We start from the raw sequence: 12183 nt of genomic DNA on the forward strand, positions 1-12183 counted from the left end.
GAAAACATTCTACTCATGTAAAAACACCAGGCAGGTCCCACAAATAACCCAAAGATGCACTTTAAATAAAAGAACACATTCTACTCATGTAAAAACACGCTGATTCCCGGACCGTCCATGGGCCGGATTTAGAAGGCGATTGGGCAGGATCCGGCCCCCAGGCCTTAGTTTGCCTACCCATGGTGTAAATACACGGTCCTCTTAACTGGCAGAAAGCATGTTGACCATAAACAATGAACGGTTGAAACAGAAGACTTCCTTGGTGTTTGTAGTCAGTCTAAAGCAACGTGAAGATTCTCGCCCCAACGTTGTTTTGTGAAAACAGAATGGCTTGTTATGTGGATTTTAAAGTTAAATGTTCCTTCTTAGTTTTGAGCAGTCTTGTCACTTGTTTCCTTTAATCTGGAAGTTTGCAATTGTTAACACTGAAACGCAATTGCGCCCTCACGTGGCGAAGTAGTGGAAATACAGAATACTCACAGCCTACAGTTACGCTGTAGGCAGCACTGAACTAACCGCAAGATGCCAGGATGCCTATCTAGGGTTTGTTCCCTTGCCCCTGCTTTAGTTTTCTGAAGACCCGTGTTGATTTGGATGCGTTGCCTAAACTCTACCTTCTGGGATATATTTTATGTGTACCCTGTACTGCCCTTTTCTGTGCAGTTTTTGTGATGTTTCCAGGTCACTTCTGGGTTCAGCGTGATGCGCAGTCACACACATATCAGATGCGCCTAAAATTTTGTAAGAATTGATTTTTTGTTTAAAGTGCAAACATATGCCTAAAAAGGTCTGAGACATTAGAACAACTTGGTGCCGGTCTTTCTTCCTAGACACTGCCTGGAATGTATCTATGAGTGTCAAACCGTGGCAGCTCCACTTGCATTTTCATTCTCGCGCACCAGCATCCTTCAGCTCGGCCTTATGTCAGAAGCAATCTCCGCGCCAGTGTGAGCCTGAGCCACCTGTCTATACCATCACCCATGTAAGTGACTTTTGGAGCCGGAGAGGAGGAGGGTTAACTTGGGTTGGGATCCACCCGGACTGGCACAAACCAACAAAATTAATTTCAGAGTGGACAAATGTAAGGTTCTGCACTTAGGCAGGAAGAACCAGATGCACAAATATAAGATGGGGGACACCTGGCTTGCCAGTAGTGCATGTGAAAAGGATCTAGGGGGTCTTAGTGGACCACAAGCTGAACATGAGTCAACACTGTGATGCAGCAGCAAAAAAAGCTAATTAGGCTGCATCAATTATTTATTTATTTATTTATACATACCCCGCCCATCTGGCTGGGTTTCCCCAACCACTCTGGGTGGCTTCCAACCAAATATTTAAAACAATACAGCCTCAGACATTAAAAACTTCCCTAAACAGGGCCACCTTCAGTTGTCTCTTAAAAGTAAAATAGTTGTTTATTTCCTTGACATCTGCTGGGAGGAGTTTCCACAGGGCAGGTGCTACTACCGAGAAGGCCCTCTGCCTGGTTCCCTGTAACCTCACTTCTCGCAGCGAGGGAACCACCAGAAGGCCCTCGGCACTGGACCTCAGTGTCCGGGCTGGATGATAGGGGTGGAGACGCTCCTTCAGGTATACTGGACCGAGGCCGTTTAGGGCTTTAAAGGTCAGCACCAACACTTTGAATTGTGCTTGGAAACGTACTGGGAGCCAATGAAGATCTTTCAGGACCGGTGTTCTATGGTCTCGGCGGCCAGTCCCAGTCACCAGTCTAACAGCCGCATTCTGGATTAATTGCAGTTTCCGAGTCACCTTCAAAGGTAGCCCCACGTAGACTGCATTGCAGTGGTCCAAGCGGGAGATAACTAGAGGATGCACCACTCTGGCAACAGAAGCATAGTGTCCAGATCAAGGGAAGTAATAGTACTGCTCTATTCTGCCTTGGTCATACTACACCTGGAGTACTGTGTTTAGTTCTGGGTACCACAATTTAAGAAGGATATTGGCAAGCTGGAACGTGTGCAGAGGAGGGGTGACCAAGATGATCAAGGGTCTGGAAACCAAGACTTGTGAGGAACAGCTGAAGGAGCTGGGTATGTTCAGCCTGGAAAAGAGGAGACTAAGAGAAGATATGATAGCCATCTTCAGATATCTGAAGGGCTGTCACGTGGAAAATGGAGCAAGCTTGTTTTCTCCTGCTCTGGAGGGTAGGACGTGAACCAATGGCTTCAAGTTACAAGAAAGGAGATTCCAGCTAAACATCAGGAAGATCTTTCTGACGGTACAAACTGTTCGACAGTGGAACGAAGTCCCTCGGGAGGTGATAGGCTCTCCTCCTTTGGAGGTTTTCAAGCAGAGATTGGGTGGCCATCTGTCGTGGATGCTTGAGCTGAGATTCCTGCATTGCAGGGAGGTTAAACTAGATGATCCTTGGGGTGCCTTCCAACTCTACAATTCTATGATGGGTGAAGGAAGGTGCAGTAAATGGACTGCATTTTTTTCCAGAAAGTGGTGGTGGGGGATCTCACTTGTGGGGTGCCTCAGGGATCTGTCCTCTCCCCCATGCTTTTCAACATCTACATAGAGCCGCTGGGAGAGATCATCAGGGGGTTTGGGCTGGGTGTTCATCAGTATGCGGATGATACCCAGCTCTACCTCGCTTTCAAATCAGAACCAGTGAAGGCGGTGACGGTCCTGTGTGAGTGTCTGGAGGCGGTTGGAGGATGGATGGCGGCTAACAGATTGAGGTCTCCACCCCCATCGTTCTGCCGGACGCTGAGGTCCAGCGCCCAGGGCCTTCTGGCGGTTCCCTCACTGCGAGAAGCCAACTTACAGGGAACCAGGCAGAGGGCCTTCTCAGTAATGGCGCCCTCCCAGTGAAACGCCCTCCCACCAGATGTCAAAGAGAACAACAACTACCAGACTTTTAGAAGACATCTGAAGGCAGCCCTGTTTAGGGAAGCTTTTAATGTTTGATGTATTACAGTATTTTAATATTTTTTTGGAAGCTGCCCAGAGTGGCTGGGGAAGCCCAGCCAGATGGGCAGGGTATAAATAATATATTATTACTATTATTATTATTATTATTATTATTATTATTATTATTATTATTATTTCTGGAGTGAGGCAGAGGACTGAGCCTCATGTCCAACTCACCCTTATGTTTTCCAGATGGAGAGATCAAGCCTGGGAGACCTGGACCTCATCCTTCCTTGGCGGGCATTGACAAGCTGTGTACTGGTAAGAACCAACCTAAGTCCCCACCCCACCCTGTACAGTGGTACCTTGGGTTACAGACGCTTCAGGTTACAGACTCCGCTAACCCAAAAATAGTACCTTGGGTTGAGAACTTTGCTTCAGGATGAGAACAGAAATCGTGCTTCGGCAGCATGGCGGCAGCGGGAGGCCCCATTAGCTAAAGTGGTGCTTCAGGTTAAGAACAGTTTCAGGTTAAGAACAGCCCTCCAGAACGAATTAAGTACGTAACCAGAGGTACCACTGTACATTGGATTGTATCCACTACTAGTCCTGCCCACAGGAGTCACCTTGGAGTTAACAGACATATCGTATCTTTTGCTCTATAAGACTCACTTTTCCCCTCCTAAAAAGTAAGGGGAAATGTGTGTGCGTCTTATGGAGCGAATGCAGGCTGCGCAGCTATCCCAGAAGCCAGAACAGGAAGAGGGATTGCTGCTTTCGCTGCGCAGCAATCCCTCTTGCTGTTCTGGCTTCTGAGATTCAGATTTTTTTTTTCTTGTTTTCCTCCTAGGAAAACTAGAAAACAAACTAGGTGCGTCTTATGGTCTGGTGCGTCTTATAGGGCGAAAAATACAGTGGTTAGCTTAAGTTAATTAACTCCAGTGGGTCTACTTTGAGTCTTCCTCTTCTATGGTGATCTCTCGTAGCTGAGTAAGATTGTCTTCCATAAACACTGTTTTAACAGAGAGTCCGTAAGTGACTGTGGAGGCCAGTTCTGGATCCACACGTCCTTCCACAGTGGGGACACAGGTTTGCAGGCAGGAGTTGATCATGGTGAGGGTTTGCCAAGCCTCTTAGCACATTTCTCCCTTTCGTCCTGAGTTTGAGCATCTTCAAAGCCCATGACACCTTCGGTAAAGGCTGATCTCCAACTGGAGCACTCGCAAGCCAGTGTTTATACTACATTTTTTAAGATTTGCCTTGGGAGAGAGTTTAAACCTCTTTTGTTGACTTTGAGTAGAACCTTGCTCGGGAGAGAACAATTTCAGCAGCAGGTGGGGCTTGATTCCACTGGCCGACCACTTGACAGCTGCAAAACGTGCGAGCTACTGAATTGAAATTGAAATACTTTATTGTCACTTGTACAACTTGTACGCAGTCCAGTCTTGTGTCACTAAAACCAAATGTCCTGCCTTCTCTCTCCTTCTGGTTTGTCAGGTCTGGCGTTCAGATGTGCGCTTCGCTGGCAAACAGCTTCTGTGCCCAGATGGTAAGTTGCCATCCCATATTAGGTTGGGAGCGGGAGGGATTTAAGGAACAGCACCTTGCCCCATTGAGGGGAGTGGCTGCATGTGTCATCATCCCTTGCGTGAGGTTGCCTGGTTGTTTTTCTGAGGGAGCAGCGCTGGGTCCCAGCCATGGGCGTAGCCATGATTTTTGTTAGGAGGGGCAAAACCTCAGTTAGCTATGTACTTTTATTGATTTGGGAGGGGGGGAGCAGCTGCCCCTCCCTGCCTGCACCCCCTCCCTTGGCTACGCCCATGGCCCCAGCTAAATGTGGAACAGTGAAAAGTATTCTTGGAAAGAGTATTGAGTCAGAACTAGATGTTCTAGATCTTGTAGTACACGGAGGCAGGTTGTAGTGCACGTACCACTTGTTCTTTTGTGCAGGCAGGGATGGGGAACCTGTTTTGTCAGCCAGCGAATGGGGAAAATATCAGTACCCTCTGGGAGAACATAGAATAAGAGTGTTATGTACTGAGTGAATAGGATCCAAAATGCAGCAGTCTGATTGGTCCTAGAACAATAGGATTCAGAATGCAGCAGTCTGATTGGTCCTAGAACAATGCAGCAGTATGATTGGTCTGCAGGAGCCACCCAAGTCCTCAATGAAGACTCTCCATTGAAGGATGGAGTCCTCAAGGCGTGTTGCTGCAATGCTAAAGCTCCCTAGTAGGGTTAGTCATAAGAGGATTAGTAAAGGTAAAGGTACCCCTGCCCGTACAGGCCAGTCTTGGCAGACTCTAGGGTTGTGCGCCCATCTCACTTAAGAGGCCGGGAGCCAGCGCTGTCCGGAGACACTTCCAGGTCACGTGGCCAGCGTGACAAAGCTGCATCTGGCGAGCCAGCGCAGCACACGGAAACGCCGTTTACCTTCCCGCCAGTAAGCGGTCCCTATTTATCTACTTGCACCCGGGGGTGCTTTCGAACTGCTAGGTTGGCAGGCGCTGGGACTGAGCAACGGGAGCGCACCCCGCCGCGGGGATTCGAACCGCCGACCTTTCGATCGGCAAGTCCTAGGCGCTGAGGCTTTTACCCACAGCGCCACCCGCGTCCCCATAAGAGGGTTAGTAGCACATATATACCATGGAGAGAAGGGACGGTGAAATATACTCGGAGTCGAGAGTGGATTTCATGCCCTTTATTCAGCTCATAGTGGTGAGGAGGAATGAAAGTTCCCCCCAAATATCTGCTTTATATACATTATTTACACAATGGGCCACACGTGATTGGCTAATGCCGGGATTCTCCTGTAGGCCAATCAGGTTGCAGATTCACTTCCACCTGGAGCTGGATTGGGTGGCTCCTGTGGACCAATCAGACTGATGCATTCTGAATCCTATTGTTCTAGGACCAATCAGACTGCTGCCTTTTGGATCCTATTCAACTCAGTACATAACAGACGGCATCAAAACTTTATATTTTAGGATGGGCAAGTGGGTCCTGCAACAAAAGGTTGCAGTAGTGAGTGCTCCCATTCAGGTTGATACTGTTATTATTTATGGCACTCCAAGCAAAAGGACCCAAAAAGAAAGCTTGGTTGAAAAGAAAAAAAGGGGTTGCCTGGTGCCTACATGTAGTCAGTGATGGTGTCAGGCAGTGCCTCCCTAGGGAGAGCGTTCCCTAAGTGCGGAGCCACCACTGAAAAGGCCCGTTCTCACGTTGCCACCCTCCACACCTGTCTAGGAGAGTGCACAACACGAAGAAGGACCTCGGATGATGAATGCGGGATCTGGGTTGGTTCATGCGGGGTTCCCATCAGTCCTGCTATCTTCCATAATACTCCATTCTGCCCTCACCCTCCAAGAGGCATTCAACATTTTGTGGCCACTGAGCATGTTCAGTCCTCATTGGTCTGTTTTGGTTTTGGTTCACACACACACACACACACACACACACACACACGGTCCTTTGATTGATTGATTTATTTTAAAGTGCTCCCGCATACCTTGAGGTTCCCCCCGAGACTGGCAATACCTCTTGTGCGTGAATGGATGGTGCAAATTTGGGCTCCATGAAGATCCGCACTCAGAGAATGAGTTTGCTAGGAGTGTTTTGGATGGAAAGAGAAACAACGTACATAGATCCCTGAGCAGGTGGAAAGGTAGTGCAGGTTGTTGTTAATTTGTGTTAATTTCTCACCTCCTTTTTTCCCCCTACAAGTGACTCACAGGCACTGGGGGCTGCTGGCCTTTGGAGTGAGTCTAGGGCTAGTGTTGCTGCTGGTCGCAGCCGTTCTGCTAATTCGCTGTGTTCTGCGCAGGCTTCATAGAGGTAAGACGCATCGGAGGGATAAGAAGAACTATCAATGTGTGTTTGTGAAAGGGCAGGAAATGTCTTTGAAATAATAATAATAATAATAATAATAATAATAATAATAATAATAGTAATTTATTTATACCCCACCCATCTGGCTGGGTTTCCCCAGCCACTCTTGGGCGGCTCCCAAAAGAATACAGTGGTACCTTGGTTTGCAACCACTTTGGATTACAAACCCAGAAGTGCGTGTCCCTTTTTTTGGATTACATCTCAGCATCCAGCTTTTACTTTCACTTCTGCTCTAGTCAGGAGCTTATCATTGCCAGAGCCTCTCCATTGAAGTATTATGATTTCATGGTGCAACCGGGAGCGGACTGCATTCTGAGCAGGACCCTTGTCTCAGCTAAAGCAGGATGATGGAAACAGAATAAACACCAGACATTATAATTCCCATGATCTGGGAAGGGATATTTCATAGTTGCTGGTGGTTTGTGCTGCTACATCCAGCCTCATTTGGCGATCGGTTGTAGCTCATGGTTGGCAAGGCACCTTTTAGGAGGAACCTAAAACCTTTATTATTTATGTTTTAATGTAATTTTAATCTCCTGTTGGAAGCCGCCCAGAGTGGCTGGGGAAATAATAATAATAATAATTTTATTGGATTCATGCCACACCAGTGTGGTGTAGTGGTTAAGAGCGATAGACTCGTAATCTGGGGAACCGGGTTCGATTCCCCGCTCCTCCACATGCAGCTGCTGGGTGACCTTGGGCCAGTCACACTTCTCTGAAGTCTCTCAGCCCCACTCACCTCACAGAGTGTTTGTTGTCGGGGAGGAAGGGGAAGGAGAATGTTAGCCGCTTTGAGACTCCTGAAGGGGAGTGAAAGGCAGGATATCAAATCCAAATCCAAAAATCCAAACCCTTTCTCCCCAAGGAGCCCATGGTGGCAAAGAGATAAGACAACTTTACAAATAAAGTAAAAACATTCTAAAGCAGTCAAAAACATTCTAAAAACAATTGTGACTCAACTTAATGATGACGGAGAGACGTTGCACCTCACTAGGGAGGGCATTCCACAGCTGGGGAGCCACCACTCGAGAGTCCCTGTCAAGGGTCAGCACCTTCTTATGAGAAGCTTTCCTGATTCCGCTTTCTCCCTTCTCTCCCCAGACGTACCGGGCAAGCGCCATTCTCGCCCCATCCTGCTTATCTATTCCCCCGACTCGGAGGAGCACAAGCAGTTGGTGTGTGCTTTTGCGGCGCTGCTGCGCTCGGCCCTGGGCTGCCCCGTGCTCTTGGACCTCTGGGAGCTGGGCCACGTGGGGCGGCTGGGCATCTTGCCCTGGGTGTACGCCCAGCGAGAGCAAGTCAGCCGGGAGCAGGGCCAGGTCCTGCTGCTGTGGAGCGTCGGCAGCGCCCGCGCCTACGGGCTGTGGCAAGGGAAGGCCTCCAGGCGCGGCGGCGTGAAGGCACCGGAGCCCCACGACCTGTTTGGGGCGGCCATGGCCTGCTTGAAAGGCGAACTGCAGGGGGAGCCCGGGGCCGTGAGAGGAAAGGGCGACTGGGTCATCGCCTACTTCAGCAAACTGTGTGGCCGGCGCAACATCCCCCGGGCCTTGCACTTCCTTCCTCGATACCGTCTGCCTCAGGAACTGCCAGGCCTTGTCAGGATGCTTCAGGGTCCTTCCAGCTCGGCTCCAAGATGGCTCCGCGCCAGCGCTAAGGCCCTGGTGTGCCGCCTGCTCAAGGCTGAGAGGAAGAAAGCTGTGCGGAGCCAGAGGCCTTGGAGGTCAGCCACGGAGAAGTTTGCCAGCTCCCTGGTCCCTTTCGCTCCTCATCCCAAACTGCGCAGGCCGAGCTGCGCTTGAGGAGAGACGCGCATCCCGGTGGAGAACGTGTGGGGTTGTGAAATGGAGCTCTCCTTCCGTTACAGAACCTAGGAAGCCAGGCGTTTGCAGCCTGCTAGGTCTGCGGATGGGACACAGGTGGTGCTGTGGGTTAAACCGCTGAGCCTAGGGCTTGCCGATCAGAAGGTCGACGGTTCGAATCCCCGCGACGGGGTGAGCTCCCGTTGCTCGGTCCCTGCTCCTGCCAACCTAGCAGTTCGAAAGCACGTCAAAGTGCAAGTAGATAAATAGGCACCGCTCCGGCAGGAAGGTAAACGGCGTTTCCGTGCGCTGCTCTGGTTCGGCAGAAGCGGCTTAGTCATGCTGGCCACATGACCCGGAAGCTGTACGCCCGCTCCCTCGGCCAATAAAGCGAGATGAGCACCACAACCCCACGACTGGACCTAATGGTCAGGGGTCCCTTTACCTTTACCTTTTTAGGTCTGCAGATGCGAAAAGGAAGGTCCAAACTCAGTGTCCTAAGCTATAGGAGAGGCTGCTCTGCTTGCTAAGGAAGTCCGGGGCCTTTGGAGTCCCAACGCCACGAAAAAGAGCGGCCAAACTCGGCCGAGTTAGAGGCTGCTCCACCGCTTAGGCCTCGTCTTGCACAGCGGTTATGGAAACGGTTGCCGTGGAAATGATAGTGCGTGCAAGTTAATGCTGGTCATGGCACAGGAAAGGTCAGGAGGCCGCTGTGTGGCATTGCCGCCAGAGGAGGGGCTGTGCAATATTGGAGCCGTGTCTTGCCATGTGTAATTTATGTGACGCTGCAATCACCCCAAGAGAGGTGCTCTGGAGGACAGTCATATTGGCCCTACTCCAACTGAATTGGCTAACAGGAAACCTTAAACTGTTCACCGGCAGGCCATTTCAGGGCTGTAGCCGCGGGACTAACCCACCCACCTCCACTCTCTGCATTTTCTGCTTTCATTTTAAAAGCGGGTTTCTCTAGCAATTTAACTTATGAATATATGAGGAGAAATATATTCTGCATTCTGCCCAACGGTAAGCTATTAAGGAATATACAATTAAATAACTACAAATCTATCAAGCTACCTGTTCTGGTCACTAGCCAGTCTCTTGTTCAAATAAGTACAAAGCAAGCATGTCACTTAAGGATTACATTGAGGGAATGCTTTTTTGTATTGTCGTGAGTTTGTTGAATGCGTTGGGGGTTATCTTTTATATGAGTCCTTATGTTTTTGTTTTTTCTGTTTGGAATACGATAATAAAAATTACTTTAAAAACGCGCACGCATCTTTGATATATAGATCACTTCTGTGCTTGGTGTGTACATACAATACCATTCAACCTTGAAAAGGCAGATTGAGACTTGTCCTGTTGCAATTACACACATAACTTGGTTGTGTATTACAGAACTTGAGGTGCTTCTAGACGTGAGCTTATTAAGCTTGCAGACGTGTCACCGAGGTATCACAAACAAGTCTTCACAATGAACATTAAATTATAGCTTTTGATGGTGATACCAGCCACGGCCAGGGGGTGGGGCAGGGTGTTAGCACCTGTTTTCAATTGATAGCAAAATGTATGTGCTTGCTTTCTGAATTATTGGCATCTCCTCTAAGCCCTTGTAGATGTAGATTGCAGATGTAAACAGAATAAGATATATGGTTTCTATGTGACACACACTTGGCAGTGCTGCCCGTAGCTCAAAGGACCTTTGTTTGCCGCCGGTGACTGAGGGTGTGGTGGCACCAGGCGCCAGTCTGTCCTGGTTGCCTCTCTTGATTTTGGCCAAACAGAAGTGTGCAGGTGGGAAAGAATAACCTTTTAAACCAAGCTATCTCCCCTCTAATACAGAGGTTGCGAAATGGGGACCCTCCAGATGTTTGCTGAACTACAACTCCCATCAGCCTCTGGCAGAATGGGATGATGGGAGTTGTAGTCCATTGGCCTCTGGAGAGTCAGAAGTTTTCCATCCCTTCTGTAGTATAAATGTGAGCCATGGACCCAGGGTGTCAGTGGGCCCCTTGATTTCTTCCTCAAGCCACACTCACCCCTCCTGCTTGGCCTCTTTCGAAGTACAGTTTTACCTTGGTTTACAACCATAATCCGTTCCGGAGGTCCGGTTGTAAACCAAAACAGGTTGTAACCCAAGGCGTGCTTTCGCCAATGGGTTGTAATAATTTAAAATCCAAAAAGGGACACACTCTTCCGGGTTTGATGTGGTTGTAATCCAAAACGGTTGTAATCCAAAATGGTTGCAAATCAAGGTACCACTGTAAAATGGATCTCAAGTCATCTTGCCAAAAAGAAAACAATATGAAATGTCGAACTTTCGAAATGATGCTTGGTCATTTCCTCGTTATTCAGTAGATACTCCACTCCCATGCATCTAAAAATAACCCTTGTGTCTCTCTGCTGTTCTGTCACTTTACACTTCCTTCTTTGGAGATAACATTTCTGTACAGGCAAAGTATGAAAATAAAAGTTTGTCTCTTTGTTTAGGAGTATTTATACTCCTATCCTGGTGAACTACCCAGTGATCTTCGGGTGAAGGGCAGTATAAAAAATTTAATTAAGCAATAAATAAATTATACCCTGCCTACTGACCAAAGTCCACAAGGCAGTTTAGAATATAGTAAGTACGCATCTTGCACACATTTAACTTGTGTGCATTCAGCTTTTGTGGCAAAAAAGAGAGAGGGAAAACGACATTCCCACCCACCATAGATAGATAGATAGATAGATAGATAGATAGATAGATATGTGGTTTTGGCTTTAGCCGCGATCCCTGGAACATAACCCCCACATAAATTGCAGGTGTGAAAAAAGGAAAAGGTAAAGGACCCCTGGACGGTTAAGTCCAGTCAAAGGCGACTGGGGTGCAGTGCTCATCTTGCTGTTCAGGCCGAAGGAGCCAGCGTTTGTCCACAGACAGCTTTTCAGGTCATGTGGCCACTGGCGGAGGAAGGGGGTGGGGAGCGCACCGCACCCAGCAGCGCGATTCCAGTGGGGTTCCATCAAGGCTGCCCTCCCGCTCACGCTGGGCACCCTGCCCCTGCGGGTGGCACGCCATGCCCCCAGGACGCGCTTCAGCCCCGCCCCCACCTGCTCTCCCCCCCCCCCCCCGGTGCTGGAGCATGAAGCTCTGCCACTGCATGTGGCCAGCATGACTAAACCACTTACGGCGCAATGGAACACTGTGTTGGAAGCCAGGGCGCACGGAAACACCGTTTACCTTCCCATCACAGCAGTATCTGTTTATCTACTTGCACTGGTGTGCTTTCAAACTGCTAGGTTGGCAGGAGCTGGGACAGAGCAATGGGAGCTCACCCCATCACGGGGATTCGAACCACCAACCTTCCGATCTGCAAGTCCAAGAGGCTCAGTGGTTTAGACCACAGCGCCACCCGCATCCCTTGTATTCCGGGTGTACTGTACATATAAAACACAATAAGGTAGATACAGAAGTTGCCACAGCAGGACAAAGGTATATATGAGAACCCCCTCCCCTTGTTCTCCAATGTTCCAACAAATGCCATTCTCATGGATATTGAAGCAGCCACATGTTAGGCCCCCACAGACCAGGACGTCCTACCTGGGTGGCTGCTGCTGGTTTCTCCCACAGCTGGTGTGG

At 49.1% G+C, this 12183-nt stretch overlaps 1 protein-coding gene across 2 annotated transcripts in view; it reads left to right on the forward strand.

Annotated features, from left to right (window-relative positions):
* Positions 1–9831, forward strand: part of IL17RE (interleukin 17 receptor E) — a 32349-nt gene extending 22518 nt beyond the window's left edge. The window contains exons 13-18 of one of the 2 annotated variants that reach the window (XR_014544948.1): positions 831–982; positions 3130–3198; positions 4375–4426; positions 6601–6711; positions 7867–9098; positions 9137–9831. Coding sequence is in view for 1 of the 2 variants with exons in the window: in XM_083600982.1 (XP_083457108.1) it covers positions 831–982; positions 3130–3198; positions 4375–4426; positions 6601–6711; positions 7867–8564 (1082 nt within the window). In the remaining variant the exon portion in view is untranslated. Of the gene's footprint in view, positions 1–830; positions 983–3129; positions 3199–4374; positions 4427–6600; positions 6712–7866 lie in introns of both variants that reach the window. The other variant, XM_083600982.1, reaches the window with a different exon arrangement.
* Positions 9832–12183: the final 2352 nt, after the last annotated feature.

This window comes from Podarcis filfolensis (assembly GCF_964270895.1).
Source record: "Podarcis filfolensis genome assembly, chromosome: 2".
Taxonomy (NCBI): Eukaryota; Metazoa; Chordata; class Lepidosauria; order Squamata; family Lacertidae; genus Podarcis; species Podarcis filfolensis.